The sequence below is a fragment of the Perissodus microlepis genome, chromosome 8, assembly GCF_051167445.1.
Source record: "Perissodus microlepis isolate ML-2025 ecotype Zambia chromosome 8, ASM5116744v1, whole genome shotgun sequence".
Lineage (NCBI taxonomy): Eukaryota > Metazoa > Chordata > Actinopteri > Cichliformes > Cichlidae > Perissodus > Perissodus microlepis.
This window is the reverse complement of record NC_140468.1, coordinates 2947161-2965944: the sequence shown is the minus strand read 5'-3', so window position 1 is coordinate 2965944 and position 18784 is coordinate 2947161. Positions and strand designations below refer to the sequence as shown.

Sequence of the window (18784 nt, the reverse complement as noted above, 5' to 3'; positions counted from 1 at the left end):
CTTTAATCAGGAACGTCTGCTGACCATCTGCAGGGAACCCAGAAACACAAATGTCCATAAACTGGAGTATTTAGCATGTGTGGGTTCTTTTATTTTCAATATTTACTGCATTCTCCCTGTCACTCATCTGGCTATTTGCCTGTCCTCCCCAACTGATCTGTACAGCTTGACATGGCTTCAGTTAAAAAAAAAAAAAGAAGTCTATTTTAAGCAAATGGAACAGCGTGTCAGTTCTGGGATGTTTGTGAAACACATCTGTTGGAACGAGAAGCATCATCCTGGCCGTGTCAGAGCCAGAATGTCATGCAGCTGCAGACAGTGTATTTTTGGAGTAAATCACCACTGTCAGAAAATCCCTAATCCTTTGGAAGAAAGCACAATTACCTGCTATACACTATTGTGAAAATAATGCGTTTTGATAGCCCATACGAGTTATATGTTAATACGCTACAACAAATGCAATTGAATGTGCTTCACTTACCTACTCTGTTCAGGACTTGTGTCTGCACCAGTTCTGAAGCAGCTGATTGTGTCACGAGTGCCATCAAACCAAGACGTCTTGGTTCATCTGGTCGAAGGCTCTTAACTCCTGTGTGGATGCTCCTGTGTCTTTTCAAAATTCCTGGTTGTGAAAATCTTTTATTGCAAATATCACAGCTGTATGGTTTCACTCCTGTGTGAACTTTCATGTGTGTCTTTAGGTTTCTCTTACAGTTAAATCTTTTACCACAGACATCACAACCAACCAGTCTCTCCCCAGTGTGGACCCTAATATGTCTCTTAAAATGATTCCTCTGTGTAAATTTTTTGCCACACATACTACAGTTAAAGGGTTTCTCTCCTGTGTGGACAATCTTGTGTCTTTTCAGGTCCCACCGTTGTGAAAATGTTTTATTACAAACAGCACAACTAAATGATTTTCCATTTCCAGTGTGGATTTTCAAATGTCTATAGAGATTATACTGATGTCTAAATTTTTTTTCACAAACGTTACAGCTAAATGGTTTCTCGCCTGTGTGAACTCTAACGTGTGTTGTAAGATTTGCTTCTCTCTTAAATTTTTGTCCACAGACATCGCAATCAAACAGTTTCTCTTCTTTGTGGCCCGCCATCTGTGAATGTGGATTTTGCTTCATTTTAAAACATTTTTTATTTGTCCTTTTTCCCAAATGACTTGTCACATGTCTCTGAAGAGTTTGCCTATAAAGGAAATGTTTACCACAGTCAGAGCAGTTGAAGGATGTGTTGGCACTGTTAAATTCCAGATCTTCATTTTTGCCTGACTCAAGTGTCCTGCTCTTCTTTCTACCATCATAACTGTCTTCAGTTTCAGGTTTCTGCAATTTATCACCAAAGCTGACTTCCATCTCAAGAGAATCAGGACTCGGTTGTGGGTTTGGGTCAGTGGCTGATCCTGGTCCTCCACAGTCCTCTCCATCAGTTTCTGCTTTCATTTGTTTATCTGAGCAGCTGGTCAGAGGCCTTTGATGAAGCTGCAAGGAGTCAGGTTTCTCATCATCTTCACTCTTCACAGGACTAATTGGAAACCTGGTGATATCAGCTTCAACCAGGCCATCAAACTGTTCTCCCTCATGTACCTCATTTTTGTGATGAAGGTCTGTGTCCTGCTGGTCCAGACCGGGACTCCAGCGAACCTCTTCTTTAACTGGCAACAGCTGCTGAAGATCTGAAAATTTTCCATTCATAGCAGACGATGGTGTGGCACTTCTCTCATAGCTGAATAAAGAAAAACAACAGGATATGTCTTAAATAACACAGTCACATACCATTTATTTTCATTATGATTTATCCTAAAAGGAACAGTGGGCTCATGTGTGCAAAAAACAAGAATAAATAACAATCACGGACAGATAAAAAGGCACTGTGAATGTACAGCATCAGTTTTGTGTCTGATATGAAGGAAAGTCCACACATATAGAGATCTGTGCTTTGTCACTTCAGGATTGTGTCAGTAAAATACAACATGAAACATCTTTTGGGGAAATTGCATTTTTTTTTTTTGCATGACTCTGAATGTGTTTTTGGAAAAGCTTTTTTTTTTTTTTTTTTTTAAAGGAGAAGAAAACAGAAAATAAGTTATATTAGTGCAGTGGTTCCCAAACTTTTTTTGCTAGGCCCCCCTTTGTTTTACAAGAAAAATGTTCGCCCCCCCCCCCGCGAGCGCAAACACATCCTCCAACCACACACACCCATATTTTGCTCCATTGCGGTTTATTTCACACCTCAAACATTTAGTAAACAATTAAGCAAATACAAGTAATCTGCAATAAATTACAGGTAGTAAGAAAATAAACTACTAACTCTTTTACGCTACGTCCGCACCTACACAGGTATTTTTGAAAACGCAGCTGTTTCGTCCACACGTAAACGGCGTGAATCACTGAAAACGGAGATTTTTTTAAAACTCATTTTTTGCTTTTAGTGTGGACAAGGAATACAGAGTTCGTCACGCAACGTCAAAGGTATATGCCTTTTTCACGTCACGCTGTGCGCCACGTTATTGTTTACATGAGATGAATCGCAGAATGGCAGATAGAGACAAAATACTGTTAATCTGACTATCTGCAGGTTTTACACGCTTACATACACACGCAGTTACTGTCCCTCCATTTACAAAGGCAGAGGCATCACGGTGTGATTATTTTACTGTAGTTGTTTTTTTCCTGTGTAATAATATTCAACATTGCTATCAATACATTTTTCAAAAAATGCCTCTCTGTGTAAAATGGGTTTAAAAACATAAACAACTGTAGGATACTGTTTGTCCGTGATTTGAACCGGGGGAACAAATCGTGGCAGGATCAGCCTGATATTATTTGTATCCCGCTGTAACTTTACTGTATAAAGAGCTAATGTCTCCAAAATGTCACCAGTAGTTAGTCATTACAACAAGTGTTTGTGAACTAAAAATCAAGAATGTGGGATACTGTTTGTCCGTGGTTTGAAGAGCCCAGCCCTGCTCCCGACGAAGGGCAAACCAATTCTGCAGGGAGACCTACCTCGGCACTTGTGCAGGTGAAACCAAAGGGAAGATTTGCTTCACCATATTTTCTAGTCTTTGGCTTAGAATGAAGTTGTTTTGGAAACATATTCAGCTTCATCTCTTGCTTTGCATTTCTGTGGGCGCCCCGTGCTAGCAGTGTCCAAGCGTTTTGTCCCCCCCCTGCCATGGCTCTGCTTTGCTTTTAGTTATGAACAAGAACCCAAAACACTTAAACCCTACTTTCCTGCTAAATGAAATTATGCTGCTTTTGGACTCCCAACATGTTTGTCTATAAACCTCCTGAGCTGAAAACTGGCCCCAATCAGTCCTTCATATGAAAGTTATTGTCGCAGCTGATGCTGAACAGGCTGAGCACAAAATCTTCAGAGTTAAAAACTGGCTCCAATCTGCCCTTTATACCAGAGTCACTTCACCTCACACTGATACACATACCCGAGAAAAGCAGCATGACGCATTTACACCTGTTACACCCCAAGTCTGAGTTTAAACTTTTGGAGCATCGTACGTACAATCTGTATCCCAACGGGGTTAAGATATTTCCCCCATAGGTAGCAGAGGTTACCTGTCCAGCAGAAAACACGCAAGTTCAGCGTCAGTCTGGAAACATTTGTCCCTCTTCAGTGCTTTCCACCTGGGGAAGGCAGCACCGATGTTCACCCTGCCTTCCTGCGGCAGCCCCTCCACATTTACTTCCGCATCTTCGTGTTTTGGCTTCATTGGCGGCTCAGATTCGCGCTCCAGTGATTTTATTAAACACTGAGATCCTCCATTTGTCAGCTTGTGGCTCCTCAAAATTCACAGAACACAACACGGTTCGCAAAAAACATACCGAGGGATGGGCATCGTCTCCATAAGCTACATGCCAGTGAGTCCGATCTTTGTTTTGTTCCCCCTTGCAACTCAGTACAAGAAAACGAAGGTTCCTACACTGGTTTTTCAACACATTCAAGCCTCCTTTTTTCTCTCTAAACTTTAACTTAAGTAAAAGCCGCAATCTTACTGAAATAGATTAAGAGTACTAAAGATTTAGGCAAATATAATTAAAGTACGTTAAGCAATCATACTCATTATACAGAATAATAAACATTATATTCAAAGTTATGGATTAATGATGTTTAATCTTGTAGGTGGAAATAATTTGAAATGCTTAAATATAGCTCAAGATAAGATAAGATAAGATAAGATAAGATAAGATAAGATAAGATAAGATAAGATAAGATAAGATAAGATAAGATAAGATAAGATTGAGCCAGAGGCAGGGTACACCTTTGACGGATCACCAGTCTGTTGCAGGGCTAACACAGAGAGATTCACATTCACAGTCATCACAACCACAGCTGTGGTTCTGAGTAGGCGACCGTATGCAATATGGCTGAGAGCGGCTGGCCCGGGTTCAGGTCTGTTCTGCAGCCCTTTGCTACGTGTCTTCACAATTACTATCCAATAGGGCAAAAGTAAAAAGATTCTGTCGTATCCTCTGCTAACTCCTATCCTAGCTGGGATAGGAGTTAGCTCCTATCCTAGCTGGGATAGGAGTTAGCTGGGATAGCTGGGATCCTTTCTTCTAGGATGGATCCTCCGAGTTAATTTGTTTTTGTATCTTAAGACATCATTTTCAGTGTTTCTATACAATCTCTCATTGTTGAATCATTTTGGAGATAGTCTAATTAAGTGGAGAAATATCAATGAAGGGTAAGAAAGTAGTTGATAAGTTGATAAGAATACAATTTTTATTACGAACATACATACTGACAAAAATACTGGCAAAAAGCAAGTTAAAAATCACTGATAACAAACAGTTATTAGCAAGGAAAAAAAACATGTTTAACCCTAAAGGGGATAGCTGCTTAATACCGGAAGCATTACTTTAAAATAACAAAAAGAACACACAGGGACTGTAGACACACAAGCAGGCTGTGATGTGTCATTAAGGATATAAAACTGCTTAAAAACTGGGGGTTTGTAAATTCTTCAAGCAGCTTCATGCATCTGTTAAACTGACCTTCTCGCTGTGAGGCAGGCAGGAAATAGGACCCAAACGCAGGAGTCATACATGGGGAGGAATGAAACTCAAAACGGCAGCTTTATTGAAGCAGCATACTAACACAGCAAGCGCCGTTTCCGTAGTGTAGTGGTTATAACGTTCGCCTAACACGCGAAAGGTCCCCGGGCGGAAACATGCTTCTTTGCTTATGCGTCCTGATATAAAAGTGTCTGACTGCAGGCACTGCTTGAACTTGTGGGATTCTACTGCTGTTTGGGACACAGACGAGAGAAACTACTCAAATCTGGTACAGGTCTCTGACATCTGTAACCTTTGGATGCTCGTCTTGCTAAAGAGTTGTCTATGGCCCAAATTTCTGCAAACTCCACAGACTTCACACAAATCAACACAACTCCAGTCGCTATATTTCCTGAAGATGGAGGCACAGACTAAGCTCTTGGAAATGACTGGCTCTAGGTGGCCTGCACAGGACTTGGGCCTATTTTCAGCCAATGCACAAGGCAATGAACCAAATGGGTGCTTTAGGCAACAGTTCTGCTGCCAGAGGTTCTGGGGTTCTTAGGGCAGCATATGTTGAGCTGTGCTTGCTTTAGTGAACTCCTAAATGTCCAAAGTTTAAGTGAGCCTAAAATCGAGACTACAGTTCAGACTCCTTGCTAGAGTGCGTCTGTCTCTTCTCCATGGCTCCTTTTACTTCAAGGCCATGATAGGAACATGCCACCAGATTTGTCAGAGTGCGAGATTACTCAGTGAGACACATTGGAAAGCCAAACAAGCTGTCTTTCGGGGTTTCCGTAGTGTAGTGGTTATCACGTTCGCCTCACATGCGAAAGGTCCCCGGTCCGAAACCGGGCGGAAACATGGGTCTTTTCCTTCTTTGGTCACAAGGGAATTGATGTTCACTCTTTAGACAACTCTGCTTGTCCAGCATTTTCTCTCTTTTACTTGCATCCCTATTGAGAATTAAGTCTCTTGGTTTTGTCTTCTGTAGGTTGTGTACTAGCCAAACAAAGGACATCAAAGAGCTTGTCAAGAAGAAGATCGGGGCCTTCGGAGGTGGCAACAGGATTAGAAGTGAGAAGAGTGCAAGAGAAAAAGTTGACTTGAGTTAAGGTGGCTAATGAACGATCCAGCAGGAAGCTGAAGTGGAAAGTGCAGCAGAAGAGCATGAGCGAGGTTTGGTGCAGCATGAAGACCATGTGCAGATGAGATCAGCCAACACAAGAGGAGTGGAATTGACTGGGCCACTACCTTGCTCTTTAACTGACTAGACTCTTATGCTAGCGTGTGCTAATGTACCTGTGGAGCAAAGTGCTAGAAAGCCAAATGAGGTTCCACTGAGACTTGAACTCAGATCGCTGGATTCAGAGTCCAGAGTGCTAACCATTACACCATGGAACCCTGCCTGAAGCACAGAAAAGCTCTGTGTCAAACAGGCATAAAAGTGTAGTTCCTGGTAAACTGATGGGGATTTCTACACGGCCAGCCAAATTTTACCTGTCATACCTGCTGCGAATCGCAGCTTGACGTGACCGTGGCAGCGCTTCAGAGGTCCTCGTTAGTATAGTGGACAGTATCTCCGCCTGTCACGCGGAAGACCGGGGTTCGATTCCCCGACGGGGAGTGAGCAGTTTCTTTCTCTGCTCTGCCTTTTACCTGCAATGACCACGCACACCCTAATCGCACACCAGATCCTAGTCAATCTAATCCTATAATGGGCTTGAAGAAACATGAATTCCACCTGTGCGCTCACAAGTCGAAAAGGTCTTCTCAGAAAGAGCTCCCATCAGAAGAGATGCTAGTCCAAGAGAACTCTGCTTGTCCAGCGTTTTTTCTGTTTTACGTGCGTCCCTACTGACAAATAAGTTTCTTGGTCTTGTCTTCTGTAGATTGTGTGCTAGCCAAACAAAGGACATCAAAGAGCTTGTCAACCAGAAGATCAGCTCCCATGACAAGAGATGCTATCTTGAGATCACAATTTGCATTGTCAATACAGCCATAACTGGGGGAGCGCTTGAAAAATGACACAAATGGGAGTTCCCTCCTTCTCAATAGTCCTACATGATCTGTCATAAAAGTCCACAAATGTAAGAAAGCATTGAAATGCTCCTTTAATTACTACAAGGTACGCAAGCTCCGTTTCCGTAGTGTAGTGGTTATCACGTTCGCCTTACACGCGAAAGGTCCCCGGTCCGAAACCGGGCGGAAACATGCTTCTTTGCTTATGCGTCCTGATATAAAAGTGTCTGACTGCAGGCACTGCTTGAACTTGTGGGATTCTACTGCTGTTTGGGACACAGACGAGAGAAACTACTCAAATCTGGTACAGGTCTCTGACATCTGTAACCTTTGGATGCTCGTCTTGCTAAAGACTTGTCTATGGCCCAAATTTCTGCAAACTCCACAGACTTCACACAAATCAACACAACTCCAGTCGCTATATTTCCTGAAGATGGAGGCACAGACTAAGCTCTTGGAAATGACTGGCTCTAGGTGGCCTGCACAAGACTTGGGCCTATTTTCAGCCAATGCACAAGGCAATGAACCAAATGGGTGCTTTAGGCAACAGTTCTGCTGCCAGAGGTTCTGGGGTTCTTAGGGCAGCATATGTTGAGCTGTGCTTGCTTTAGTGAACTCCTAAATGTCCAACGTTTAAGTGAGCCTAAAATCGAGACTACAGTTCAGACTCCTTGCTAGAGTGCGTCTGTCTCTTCTCCATGGCTCCTTTTACTTCAAGGCCATGATAGGAACATGCCACCAGATTTGTCAGAGTGCGAGATTACTCAGTGAGACACATTGGAAAGCCAAACAAGCTGTCTTTCGGGGTTTCCGTAGTGTAGTGGTTATCACGTTCGCCTCACACGCGAAAGGTCCCCGGTCCGAAACCGGGCGGAAACATGGGTCTTTTCCTTCTTTGGTCACAAGGGAATTGATGTTCACTCTTTAGACAACTCTGCTTGTCCAGCATTTTCTCTCTTTTACTTGCATCCCTATTGAGAATTAAGTCTCTTGGTTTTGTCTTCTGTAGGTTGTGTGCTAGCCAAACAAAGGACATCAAAGAGCTTGTCAAGAAGAAGATCGGGGCCTTCGGAGGTGGCAACAGGATTAGAAGTGAGAAGAGTGCAAGAGGAAAAGTTGACTTGAGTCAAGGTGGCTAATGAACGATCCAGCAGGAAGCTGAAGTGGAAAGTGCAGCAGAAGAGCATGAGCGAGGTTTGGTGCAGCATGAAGACCATGTGCAGATGAGATCAGCCAACACAAGAGGAGTGGAATTGACTGGGCCACTACCTTGCTCTTTAACTGACTAGACTCTTATGCTAGCGTGTGCTAATGTACCTGTGGAGCAAAGTGCTAGAAAGCCAAATGAGGTTCCACTGAGACTTGAACTCAGATCGCTGGATTCAGAGTCCAGAGTGCTAACCATTACACCATGGAACCCTGCCTGAAGCACAGAAAAGCTCTGTGTCAAACAGGCATAAAAGTGTAGTTCCTGGTAAACTGATGGGGATTTCTACACGGCCAGCCAAATTTTACCTGTCATACCTGCTGCGAATCGCAGCTTGACGTGACCGTGGCAGCGCTTCAGAGGTCCTCGTTAGTATAGTGGACAGTATCTCCGCCTGTCACGCGGAAGACCGGGGTTCGATTCCCCGACGGGGAGTGAGCAGTTTCTTTCTCTGCTCTGCCTTTTACCTGCAATGACCACGCACACCTTAATCGCACACCAGATCCTAGTCAATCTAATCCTATAATGGGCTTGAAGAAACATGAATTCCACCTGTGCGCTCACAAGTCGAAAAGGTCTTCTCAGAAAGAGCTCCCATCAGAAGAGATGCTAGTCCAAGAGAACTCTGCTTGTCCAGCGTTTTCTCTGTTTTACGTGCGTCCCTACTGACAAATAAGTTTCTTGGTCTTGTCTTCTGTAGATTGTGTGCTAGCCAAACAAAGGACATCAAAGAGCTTGTCAACCAGAAGATCAGCTCCCATGACAAGAGATGCTATCTTGAGATCACAATTTGCATTGTCAATACAGCCATAACTGGGGGAGCGCTTGAAAAATGACACAAATGGGAGTTCCCTCCTTCTCAATAGTCCTACATGATCTGTCATAAAAGTCCACAAATGTAAGAAAGCATTGGAATGCTCCTTTAATTACTAAAGGGTACGCAAGCTCCGTTTCCGTAGTGTAGTGGTTATCACGTTCGCCTTACACGCGAAAGGTCCCCGGTCCGAAACCGGGCGGAAACATGCTTCTTTGCTTATGCGTCCTGATATAAAAGTGTCTGACTGCAGGCACTGCTTGAACTTGTGGGATTCTACTGCTGTTTGGGACACAGACGAGAGAAACTACTCAAATCTGGTACAGGTCTCTGACATCTGTAACCTTTGGATGCTCGTCTTGCTAAAGACTTGTCTATGGCCCAAATTTCTGCAAACTCCACAGACTTCACACAAATCAACACAACTCCAGTCGCTATATTTCCTGAAGATGGAGGCACAGACTAAGCTCTTGGAAATGACTGGCTCTAGGTGGCCTGCACAAGACTTGGGCCTATTTTCAGCCAATGCACAAGGCAATGAACCAAATGGGTGCTTTAGGCAACAGTTCTGCTGCCAGAGGTTCTGGGGTTCTTAGGGCAGCATATGTTGAGCTGTGCTTGCTTTAGTGAACTCCTAAATGTCCAAAGTTTAAGTGAGCCTAAAATCGAGACTACAGTTCAGACTCCTTGCTAGAGTGCGTCTGTCTCTTCTCCATGGCTCCTTTTACTTCAAGGCCATGATAGGAACATGCCACCAGATTTGTCAGAGTGCGAGATTACTCAGTGAGACACATTGGAAAGCCAAACAAGCTGTCTTTCGGGGTTTCCGTAGTGTAGTGGTTATCACGTTCGCCTCACACGCGAAAGGTCCCCGGTCCGAAACCGGGCGGAAACATGGGTCTTTTCCTTCTTTGGTCACAAGGGAATTGATGTTCACTCTTTAGACAACTCTGCTTGTCCAGCATTTTCTCTCTTTTACTTGCATCCCTATTGAGAATTAAGTCTCTTGGTTTTGTCTTCTGTAGGTTGTGTGCTAGCCAAACAAAGGACATCAAAGAGCTTGTCAAGAAGAAGATCGGGGCCTTCGGAGGTGGCAACAGGATTAGAAGTGAGAAGAGTGCAAGAGGAAAAGTTGACTTGAGTCAAGGTGGCTAATGAACGATCCAGCAGGAAGCTGAAGTGGAAAGTGCAGCAGAAGAGCATGAGCGAGGTTTGGTGCAGCATGAAGACCATGTGCAGATGAGATCAGCCAACACAAGAGGAGTGGAATTGACTGGGCCACTACCTTGCTCTTTAACTGACTAGACTCTTATGCTAGCGTGTGCTAATGTACCTGTGGAGCAAAGTGCTAGAAAGCCAAATGAGGTTCCACTGAGACTTGAACTCAGATCGCTGGATTCAGAGTCCAGAGTGCTAACCATTACACCATGGAACCCTGCCTGAAGCACAGAAAAGCTCTGTGTCAAACAGGCATAAAAGTGTAGTTCCTGGTAAACTGATGGGGATTTCTACACGGCCAGCCAAATTTTACCTGTCATACCTGCTGCGAATCGCAGCTTGACGTGACCGTGGCAGCGCTTCAGAGGTCCTCGTTAGTATAGTGGACAGTATCTCCACCTGTCACGCGGAAGACCGGGGTTCGATTCCCCGACGGGGAGTGAGCAGTTTCTTTCTCTGCTCTGCCTTTTACCTGCAATGACCACGCACACCTTAATCCCACACCAGATCCTAGTCAATCTAATCCTATAATGGGCTTGAAGAAACATGAATTCCACCTGTGCGCTCACAAGTCGAAAAGGTCTTCTCAGAAAGAGCTCCCATCAGAAGAGATGCTAGTCCAAGAGAACTCTGCTTGTCCAGCGTTTTCTCTGTTTTACGTGCGTCCCTACTGACAAATAAGTTTCTTGGTCTTGTCTTCTGTAGATTGTGTGCTAGCCAAACAAAGGACATCAAAGAGCTTGTCAACCAGAAGATCAGCTCCCATGACAAGAGATGCTATCTTGAGATCACAATTTGCATTGTCAATACAGCCATAACTGGGGGAGCGCTTGAAAAATGACACAAATGGGAGTTCCCTCCTTCTCAATAGTCCTACATGATCTGTCATAAAAGTCCACAAATGTAAGAAAGCATTGAAATGCTCCTTTAATTACTACAGGGTACGCATGCTCCATTTCCGTAGTGTAGTGGTTATCACGTTCGCCTTACACGCGAAAGGTCCCCGGTCCGAAACCGGGCGGAAACATGCTTCTTTGCTTATGCGTCCTGATATAAAAGTGTCTGACTGCAGGCACTGCTTGAACTTGTGGGATTCTACTGCTGTTTGGGACACAGACGAGAGAAACTACTCAAATCTGGTACAGGTCTCTGACATCTGTAACCTTTGGATGCTCGTCTTGCTAAAGAGTTGTCTATGGCCCAAATTTCTGCAAACTCCACAGACTTCACACAAATCAACACAACTCCAGTCGCTATATTTCCTGAAGATGGAGGCACAGACTAAGCTCTTGGAAATGACTGGCTCTAGGTGGCCTGCACAAGACTTGGGCCTATTTTCAGCCAATGCACAAGGCAATGAACCAAATGGGTGCTTTAGGCAACAGTTCTGCTGCCAGAGGTTCTGGGGTTCTTAGGGCAGCATATGTTGAGCTGTGCTTGCTTTAGTGAACTCCTAAATGTCCAAAGTTTAAGTGAGCCTAAAATCGAGACTACAGTTCAGACTCCTTGCTAGAGTGCGTCTGTCTCTTCTCCATGGCTCCTTTTACTTCAAGGCCATGATAGGAACATGCCACCAGATTTGTCAGAGTGCGAGATTACTCAGTGAGACACATTGGAAAGCCAAACAAGCTGTCTTTCGGGGTTTCCGTAGTGTAGTGGTTATCACGTTCGCCTCACACGCGAAAGGTCCCCGGTCCGAAACCGGGCGGAAACATGGGTCTTTTCCTTCTTTGGTCACAAGGGAATTGATGTTCACTCTTTAGACAACTCTGCTTGTCCAGCATTTTCTCTCTTTTACTTGCATCCCTATTGAGAATTAAGTCTCTTGGTTTTGTCTTCTGTAGGTTGTGTGCTAGCCAAACAAAGGACATCAAAGAGCTTGTCAAGAAGAAGATCGGGGCCTTCGGAGGTGGCAACAGGATTAGAAGTGAGAAGAGTGCAAGAGGAAAAGTTGACTTGAGTCAAGGTGGCTAATGAACGATCCAGCAGGAAGCTGAAGTGGAAAGTGCAGCAGAAGAGCATGAGCGAGGTTTGGTGCAGCATGAAGACCATGTGCAGATGAGATCAGCCAACACAAGAGGAGTGGAATTGACTGGGCCACTACCTTGCTCTTTAACTGACTAGACTCTTATGCTAGCGTGTGCTAATGTACCTGTGGAGCAAAGTGCTAGAAAGCCAAATGAGGTTCCACTGAGACTTGAACTCAGATCGCTGGATTCAGAGTCCAGAGTGCTAACCATTACACCATGGAACCCTGCCTGAAGCACAGAAAAGCTCTGTGTCAAACAGGCATAAAAGTGTAGTTCCTGGTAAACTGATGGGGATTTCTACACGGCCAGCCAAATTTTACCTGTCATACCTGCTGCGAATCGCAGCTTGACGTGACCGTGGCAGCGCTTCAGAGGTCCTCGTTAGTATAGTGGACAGTATCTCCGCCTGTCACGCGGAAGACCGGGGTTCGATTCCCCGACGGGGAGTGAGCAGTTTCTTTCTCTGCTCTGCCTTTTACCTGCAATGACCACGCACACCTTAATCGCACACCAGATCCTAGTCAATCTAATCCTATAATGGGCTTGAAGAAACATGAATTCCACCTGTGCGCTCACAAGTCGAAAAGGTCTTCTCAGAAAGAGCTCCCATCAGAAGAGATGCTAGTCCAAGAGAACTCTGCTTGTCCAGCGTTTTCTCTGTTTTACGTGCGTCCCTACTGACAAATAAGTTTCTTGGTCTTGTCTTCTGTAGATTGTGTGCTAGCCAAACAAAGGACATCAAAGAGCTTGTCAACCAGAAGATCAGCTCCCATGACAAGAGATGCTATCTTGAGATCACAATTTGCATTGTCAATACAGCCATAACTGGGGGAGCGCTTGAAAAATGACACAAATGGGAGTTCCCTCCTTCTCAATAGTCCTACATGATCTGTCATAAAAGTCCACAAATGTAAGAAAGCATTGAAATGCTCCTTTAATTACTACAGGGTACGCAAGCTCCGTTTCCGTAGTGTAGTGGTTATCACGTTCGCCTTACACGCGAAAGGTCCCCGGTCCGAAACCGGGCGGAAACATGCTTCTTTGCTTATGCGTCCTGATATAAAAGTGTCTGACTGCAGGCACTGCTTGAACTTGTGGGATTCTACTGCTGTTTGGGACACAGACGAGAGAAACTACTCAAATCTGGTACAGGTCTCTGACATCTGTAACCTTTGGATGCTCGTCTTGCTAAAGACTTGTCTATGGCCCAAATTTCTGCAAACTCCACAGACTTCACACAAATCAACACAACTCCAGTCGCTATATTTCCTGAAGATGGAGGCACAGACTAAGCTCTTGGAAATGACTGGCTCTAGGTGGCCTGCACAGGACTTGGGCCTATTTTCAGCCAATGCACAAGGCAATGAACCAAATGGGTGCTTTAGGCAACAGTTCTGCTGCCAGAGGTTCTGGGGTTCTTAGGGCAGCATATGTTGAGCTGTGCTTGCTTTAGTGAACTCCTAAATGTCCAAAGTTTAAGTGAGCCTAAAATCGAGACTACAGTTCAGACTCCTTGCTAGAGTGCGTCTGTCTCTTCTCCATGGCTCCTTTTACTTCAAGGCCATGATAGGAACATGCCACCAGATTTGTCAGAGTGCGAGATTACTCAGTGAGACACATTGGAAAGCCAAACAAGCTGTCTTTCGGGGTTTCCGTAGTGTAGTGGTTATCACGTTCGCCTCACATGCGAAAGGTCCCCGGTCCGAAACCGGGCGGAAACATGGGTCTTTTCCTTCTTTGGTCACAAGGGAATTGATGTTCACTCTTTAGACAACTCTGCTTGTCCAGCATTTTCTCTCTTTTACTTGCATCCCTATTGAGAATTAAGTCTCTTGGTTTTGTCTTCTGTAGGTTGTGTGCTAGCCAAACAAAGGACATCAAAGAGCTTGTCAAGAAGAAGATCGGGGCCTTCGGAGGTGGCAACAGGATTAGAAGTGAGAAGAGTGCAAGAGGAAAAGTTGACTTGAGTCAAGGTGACTAATGAACGATCCAGCAGGAAGCTGAAGTGGAAAGTGCAGCAGAAGAGCATGAGCGAGGTTTGGTGCAGCATGAAGACCATGTGCAGATGAGATCAGCCAACACAAGAGGAGTGGAATTGACTGGGCCACTACCTTGCTCTTTAACTGACTAGACTCTTATGCTAGCGTGTGCTAATGTACCTGTGGAGCAAAGTGCTAGAAAGCCAAATGAGGTTCGACTGAGACTTGAACTCAGATCGCTGGATTCAGAGTCCAGAGTGCTAACCATTACACCATGGAACCCTGCCTGAAGCACAGAAAAGCTCTGTGTCAAACAGGCATAAAAGTGTAGTTCCTGGTAAACTGATGGGGATTTCTACACGGCCAGCCAAATTTTACCTGTCATACCTGCTGCGAATCGCAGCTTGACGTGACCGTGGCAGCGCTTCAGAGGTCCTCGTTAGTATAGTGGACAGTATCTCCGCCTGTCACGCGGAAGACCGGGGTTCGATTCCCCGACGGGGAGTGAGCAGTTTCTTTCTCTGCTCTGCCTTTTACCTGCAATGACCACGCACACCTTAATCGCACACCAGATCCTAGTCAATCTAATAATCTAGTCCTATAATGGGCTTGAAGAAACATGAATTCCACCTGTGCGCTCACAAGTCGAAAAGGTCTTCTCAGAAAGAGCTCCCATCAGAAGAGATGCTAGTCCAAGAGAACTCTGCTTGTCCAGCGTTTTCTCTGTTTTACGTGCGTCCCTACTGACAAATAAGTTTCTTGGTCTTGTCTTCTGTAGATTGTGTGCTAGCCAAACAAAGGACATCAAAGAGCTTGTCAACCAGAAGATCAGCTCCCATGACAAGAGATGCTATCTTGAGATCACAATTTGCATTGTCAATACAGCCATAAGTGGGGGAGTGCTTGAAAAATGACACAAATGGGAGTTCCCTCCTTCTCAATAGTCCTACATGATCTGTCATAAAAGTCCACAAATGTAAGAAAGCATTGAAATGCTCCTTTAATTACTACAGGGTACGCAAGCTCCGTTTCCGTAGTGTAGTGGTTCTCACGTTCGCCTAACACGCGAAAGGTCCCCGGTCCGAAACCGGGCGGAAACATGCTTCTTTGCTTATGCGTCCTGATATAAAAGTGTCTGACTGCAGGCACTGCTTGAACTTGTGGGATTCTACTGCTGTTTGGGACACAGACGAGAGAAACTACTCAAATCTGGTACAGGTCTCTGACATCTGTAACCTTTGGATGCTCGTCTTGCTAAAGAGTTGTCTATGGCCCAAATTTCTACAGACTTCACACAAATCAACACAACTCCAGTCGCTATATTTCCTGAAGATGGAGGCACAGACTAAGCTCTTGGAAATGACTGGCTCTAGGTGGCCTGCACAGGACTTGGGCCTATTTTCAGCCAATGCACAAGGCAATGAACCAAATGGGTGCTTTAGGCAACAGTTCTGCTGCCAGAGGTTCTGGGGTTCTTAGGGCAGCATATGTTGAGCTGTGCTTGCTTTAGTGAACTCCTAAATGTCCAAAGTTTAAGTGAGCCTAAAATCGAGACTACAGTTCAGACTCCTTGCTAGAGTGCGTCTGTCTCTTCTCCATGGCTCCTTTTACTTCAAGGCCATGATAGGAACATGCCACCAGATTTGTCAGAGTGCGAGATTACTCAGTGAGACACATTGGAAAGCCAAACAAGCTGTCTTTCGGGGTTTCCGTAGTGTAGTGGTTATCACGTTCGCCTCACACGCGAAAGGTCCCCGGTCCGAAACCGGGCGGAAACATGGGTCTTTTCCTTCTTTGGTCACAAGGGAATTGATGTTCACTCTTTAGACAACTCTGCTTGTCCAGCATTTTCTCTCTTTTACTTGCATCCCTATTGAGAATTAAGTCTCTTGGTTTTGTCTTCTGTAGGTTGTGTGCTAGCCAAACAAAGGACATCAAAGAGCTTGTCAAGAAGAAGATCGGGGCCTTCGGAGGTGGCAACAGGATTAGAAGTGAGAAGAGTGCAAAAGGAAAAGTTGACTTGAGTCGAGGTGGCTAATGAACGATCCAGCAGGAAGCTGAAGTGGAAAGTGCAGCAGAAGAGCATGAGCGAGGTTTGGTGCAGCATGAAGACCATGTGCAGATGAGATCAGCCAACACAAGAGGAGTGGAATTGACTGGGCCACTACCTTGCTCTTTAACTGACTAAACTCTTATGCTAGCGTGTGCTAATGTACCTGTGGAGCAAAGTGCTAGAAAGCCAAATGAGGTTCCACTGAGACTTGAACTCAGATCGCTGGATTCAGAGTCCAGAGTGCTAACCATTACACCATGGAACCCTGCCTGAAGCACAGAAAAGCTCTGTGTCAAACAGGCATAAAAGTGTAGTTCCTGGTAAACTGATGGGGATTTCTACACGGCCAGCCAAATTTTACCTGTCATACCTGCTGCGAATCGCAGCTTGACGTGACCGTGGCAGCGCTTCAGAGGTCCTCGTTAGTATAGTGGACAGTATCTCCGCCTGTCACGCGGAAGACCGGGGTTCGATTCCCCGACGGGGAGTGAGCAGTTTCTTTCTCTGCTCTGCCTTTTACCTGCAATGACCACGCACACCTTAATCGCACACCAGATCCTAGTCAATCTAATAATCTAGTCCTATAATGGGCTTGAAGAAACATGAATTCCACCTGTGCGCTCACAAGTCGAAAAGGTCTTCTCAGAAAGAGCTCCCATCAGAAGAGATGCTAGTCCAAGAGAACTCTGCTTGTCCAGCGTTTTCTCTGTTTTACGTGCGTCCCTACTGACAAATAAGTTTCTTGGTCTTGTCTTCTGTAGATTGTGTGCTAGCCAAACAAAGGACATCAAAGAGCTTGTCAACCAGAAGATCAGCTCCCATGACAAGAGATGCTATCTTGAGATCACAATTTGCATTGTCAATACAGCCATAAGTGGGGGAGTGCTTGAAAAATGACACAAATGGGAGTTCCCTCCTTCTCAATAGTCCTACATGATCTGTCATAAAAGTCCACAAATGTAAGAAAGCATTGAAATGCTCCTTTAATTACTACAGGGTACGCAAGCTCCGTTTCCGTAGTGTAGTGGTTATCACGTTCGCCTAACACGCGAAAGGTCCCCGGTCCGAAACCGGGCGGAAACATGCTTCTTTGCTTATGCGTCCTGATATAAAAGTGTCTGACTGCAGGCACTGCTTGAACTTGTGGGATTCTACTGCTGTTTGGGACACAGACGAGAGAAACTACTCAAATCTGGTACAGGTCTCTGACATCTGTAACCTTTGGATGCTCGTCTTGCTAAAGAGTTGTCTATGGCCCAAATTTCTGCAAACTCCACAGACTTCACACAAATCAACACAACTCCAGTCGCTATATTTCCTGAAGATGGAGGCACAGACTAAGCTCTTGGAAATGACTGGCTCTAGGTGGCCTGCACAGGACTTGGGCCTATTTTCAGCCAATGCACAAGGCAATGAACCAAATGGGTGCTTTAGGCAACAGTTCTGCTGCCAGAGGTTCTGGGGTTCTTAGGGCAGCATATGTTGAACTGTGCTTGCTTTAGTGAACTCCTAAATGTCCAAAGTTTAAGTGAGCCTAAAATCGAGACTACAGTTCAGACTCCTTGCTAGAGTGCGTCTGTCTCTTCTCCATGGCTCCTTTTACTTCAAGGCCATGATAGGAACATGCCACCAGATTTGTCAGAGTGCGAGATTACTCAGTGAGACACATTGGAAAGCCAAACAAGCTGTCTTTCGGGGTTTCCGTAGTGTAGTGGTTATCACGTTCGCCTCACACGCGAAAGGTCCCCGGTCCGAAACCGGGCGGAAACATGGGTCTTTTCCTTCTTTGGTCACAAGGGAATTGATGTTCACTCTTTAGACAACTCTGCTTATCCAGCATTTTCTCTCTTTTACTTGCATCCCTATTGAGAATTAAGTCTCTTGGTTTTGTCTTCTGTAGGTTGTGTGCTAGCCAAACAAAGGACATCAAAGAGCTTGTCAAGAAGAAGATCGGGGCCTTCGGAGGTGGCAACAGGATTAGAAGTGAGAAGAGTGCAAGAGGAAAAGTTGACTTGAGTCAAGGTGGCTAATGAACGATCCAGCAGGAAGCTGAAGTGGAAAGTGCAGCAGAAGAGCATGAGCGAGGTTTGGTGTAGCATGAAGACCATGTGCAGATGAGATCAGCCAACACAAGAGGAGTGGAATTGACTGGGCCACTAACTTGCTCTTTAACTGACTAGACTCTTCTGCTAGCGTGTGCTAATGTACCTGTGGAGCAAAGTGCTAGAAAGCCAAATGAGGTTCCACTGAGACTTGAACTCAGATCGCTGGATTCAGAGTCCAGAGTGCTAACCATTACCCCATGGAACCCTGCCTGAAGCACAGAAAAGCTCTGTGTCAAACAGGCATAAAAGTGTAGTTCCTGGTAAACTGATGGGGATTTCTACACGGCCAGCCAAATTTTACCTGTCATACCTGCTGCGAATCGCAGCTT

The 18784-nt window shown here is 45.1% G+C and overlaps 1 protein-coding gene and 26 non-coding genes across 27 annotated transcripts in view; 19 read left to right on the top strand and 8 right to left on the bottom strand.

Moving 5' to 3' along the window:
• Positions 1-3910, bottom strand: part of LOC146381098 (uncharacterized) — a 5376-nt gene extending 1466 nt beyond the window's left edge. Inside the window, exons 1-3 of the mRNA XM_084937007.1 lie at positions 3588-3910; positions 482-1737; positions 1-27 (exon numbers count right to left, since the gene is read on the bottom strand). The exon at positions 1-27 is cut by the window's left edge and continues 1466 nt beyond it. Of these exons, the coding sequence (XP_084793133.1) occupies positions 1-27; positions 482-1737; positions 3588-3742 (1438 nt within the window). The 5' untranslated portion in view covers positions 3743-3910. The remainder of the gene's footprint in view (positions 28-481; positions 1738-3587) is intronic.
• A 1908-nt stretch (positions 3911-5818) lies between these two features.
• Positions 5819-5891, top strand: trnav-cac (transfer RNA valine (anticodon CAC)). Its single transcript has one exon. It is a non-coding gene; the product is annotated as a tRNA-Val (tRNA).
• Positions 5892-6359: 468 nt separating this feature from the next.
• On the bottom strand, positions 6360-6431 carry trnaq-cug (transfer RNA glutamine (anticodon CUG)). Its single transcript has one exon. It is a non-coding gene; the product is annotated as a tRNA-Gln (tRNA).
• Positions 6432-6582: 151 nt separating this feature from the next.
• On the top strand, positions 6583-6654 carry trnad-guc (transfer RNA aspartic acid (anticodon GUC)). Its single transcript has one exon. It is a non-coding gene; the product is annotated as a tRNA-Asp (tRNA).
• A 514-nt stretch (positions 6655-7168) lies between these two features.
• trnav-uac (transfer RNA valine (anticodon UAC)) lies at positions 7169-7241 on the top strand. The gene has a single exon. It is a non-coding gene; the product is annotated as a tRNA-Val (tRNA).
• A 614-nt stretch (positions 7242-7855) lies between these two features.
• Positions 7856-7928, top strand: trnav-cac (transfer RNA valine (anticodon CAC)). The gene has a single exon. It is a non-coding gene; the product is annotated as a tRNA-Val (tRNA).
• A 468-nt stretch (positions 7929-8396) lies between these two features.
• On the bottom strand, positions 8397-8468 carry trnaq-cug (transfer RNA glutamine (anticodon CUG)). The gene has a single exon. It is a non-coding gene; the product is annotated as a tRNA-Gln (tRNA).
• Positions 8469-8619: 151 nt separating this feature from the next.
• trnad-guc (transfer RNA aspartic acid (anticodon GUC)) lies at positions 8620-8691 on the top strand. The gene has a single exon. It is a non-coding gene; the product is annotated as a tRNA-Asp (tRNA).
• A 514-nt stretch (positions 8692-9205) lies between these two features.
• On the top strand, positions 9206-9278 carry trnav-uac (transfer RNA valine (anticodon UAC)). The gene has a single exon. It is a non-coding gene; the product is annotated as a tRNA-Val (tRNA).
• Positions 9279-9892: 614 nt separating this feature from the next.
• On the top strand, positions 9893-9965 carry trnav-cac (transfer RNA valine (anticodon CAC)). Its single transcript has one exon. It is a non-coding gene; the product is annotated as a tRNA-Val (tRNA).
• A 468-nt stretch (positions 9966-10433) lies between these two features.
• trnaq-cug (transfer RNA glutamine (anticodon CUG)) lies at positions 10434-10505 on the bottom strand. The gene has a single exon. It is a non-coding gene; the product is annotated as a tRNA-Gln (tRNA).
• A 151-nt stretch (positions 10506-10656) lies between these two features.
• On the top strand, positions 10657-10728 carry trnad-guc (transfer RNA aspartic acid (anticodon GUC)). Its single transcript has one exon. It is a non-coding gene; the product is annotated as a tRNA-Asp (tRNA).
• Positions 10729-11242: 514 nt separating this feature from the next.
• On the top strand, positions 11243-11315 carry trnav-uac (transfer RNA valine (anticodon UAC)). The gene has a single exon. It is a non-coding gene; the product is annotated as a tRNA-Val (tRNA).
• Positions 11316-11929: 614 nt separating this feature from the next.
• trnav-cac (transfer RNA valine (anticodon CAC)) lies at positions 11930-12002 on the top strand. The gene has a single exon. It is a non-coding gene; the product is annotated as a tRNA-Val (tRNA).
• Positions 12003-12470: 468 nt separating this feature from the next.
• Positions 12471-12542, bottom strand: trnaq-cug (transfer RNA glutamine (anticodon CUG)). The gene has a single exon. It is a non-coding gene; the product is annotated as a tRNA-Gln (tRNA).
• A 151-nt stretch (positions 12543-12693) lies between these two features.
• On the top strand, positions 12694-12765 carry trnad-guc (transfer RNA aspartic acid (anticodon GUC)). Its single transcript has one exon. It is a non-coding gene; the product is annotated as a tRNA-Asp (tRNA).
• Positions 12766-13279: 514 nt separating this feature from the next.
• On the top strand, positions 13280-13352 carry trnav-uac (transfer RNA valine (anticodon UAC)). Its single transcript has one exon. It is a non-coding gene; the product is annotated as a tRNA-Val (tRNA).
• A 614-nt stretch (positions 13353-13966) lies between these two features.
• Positions 13967-14039, top strand: trnav-cac (transfer RNA valine (anticodon CAC)). The gene has a single exon. It is a non-coding gene; the product is annotated as a tRNA-Val (tRNA).
• A 468-nt stretch (positions 14040-14507) lies between these two features.
• On the bottom strand, positions 14508-14579 carry trnaq-cug (transfer RNA glutamine (anticodon CUG)). The gene has a single exon. It is a non-coding gene; the product is annotated as a tRNA-Gln (tRNA).
• Positions 14580-14730: 151 nt separating this feature from the next.
• Positions 14731-14802, top strand: trnad-guc (transfer RNA aspartic acid (anticodon GUC)). The gene has a single exon. It is a non-coding gene; the product is annotated as a tRNA-Asp (tRNA).
• A 522-nt stretch (positions 14803-15324) lies between these two features.
• On the top strand, positions 15325-15397 carry trnav-aac (transfer RNA valine (anticodon AAC)). Its single transcript has one exon. It is a non-coding gene; the product is annotated as a tRNA-Val (tRNA).
• Positions 15398-16002: 605 nt separating this feature from the next.
• On the top strand, positions 16003-16075 carry trnav-cac (transfer RNA valine (anticodon CAC)). Its single transcript has one exon. It is a non-coding gene; the product is annotated as a tRNA-Val (tRNA).
• Positions 16076-16543: 468 nt separating this feature from the next.
• trnaq-cug (transfer RNA glutamine (anticodon CUG)) lies at positions 16544-16615 on the bottom strand. Its single transcript has one exon. It is a non-coding gene; the product is annotated as a tRNA-Gln (tRNA).
• Positions 16616-16766: 151 nt separating this feature from the next.
• On the top strand, positions 16767-16838 carry trnad-guc (transfer RNA aspartic acid (anticodon GUC)). Its single transcript has one exon. It is a non-coding gene; the product is annotated as a tRNA-Asp (tRNA).
• A 522-nt stretch (positions 16839-17360) lies between these two features.
• trnav-aac (transfer RNA valine (anticodon AAC)) lies at positions 17361-17433 on the top strand. The gene has a single exon. It is a non-coding gene; the product is annotated as a tRNA-Val (tRNA).
• Positions 17434-18047: 614 nt separating this feature from the next.
• trnav-cac (transfer RNA valine (anticodon CAC)) lies at positions 18048-18120 on the top strand. The gene has a single exon. It is a non-coding gene; the product is annotated as a tRNA-Val (tRNA).
• A 468-nt stretch (positions 18121-18588) lies between these two features.
• On the bottom strand, positions 18589-18660 carry trnaq-cug (transfer RNA glutamine (anticodon CUG)). The gene has a single exon. It is a non-coding gene; the product is annotated as a tRNA-Gln (tRNA).
• Between the last annotated feature and the right edge of the window lie 124 nt (positions 18661-18784).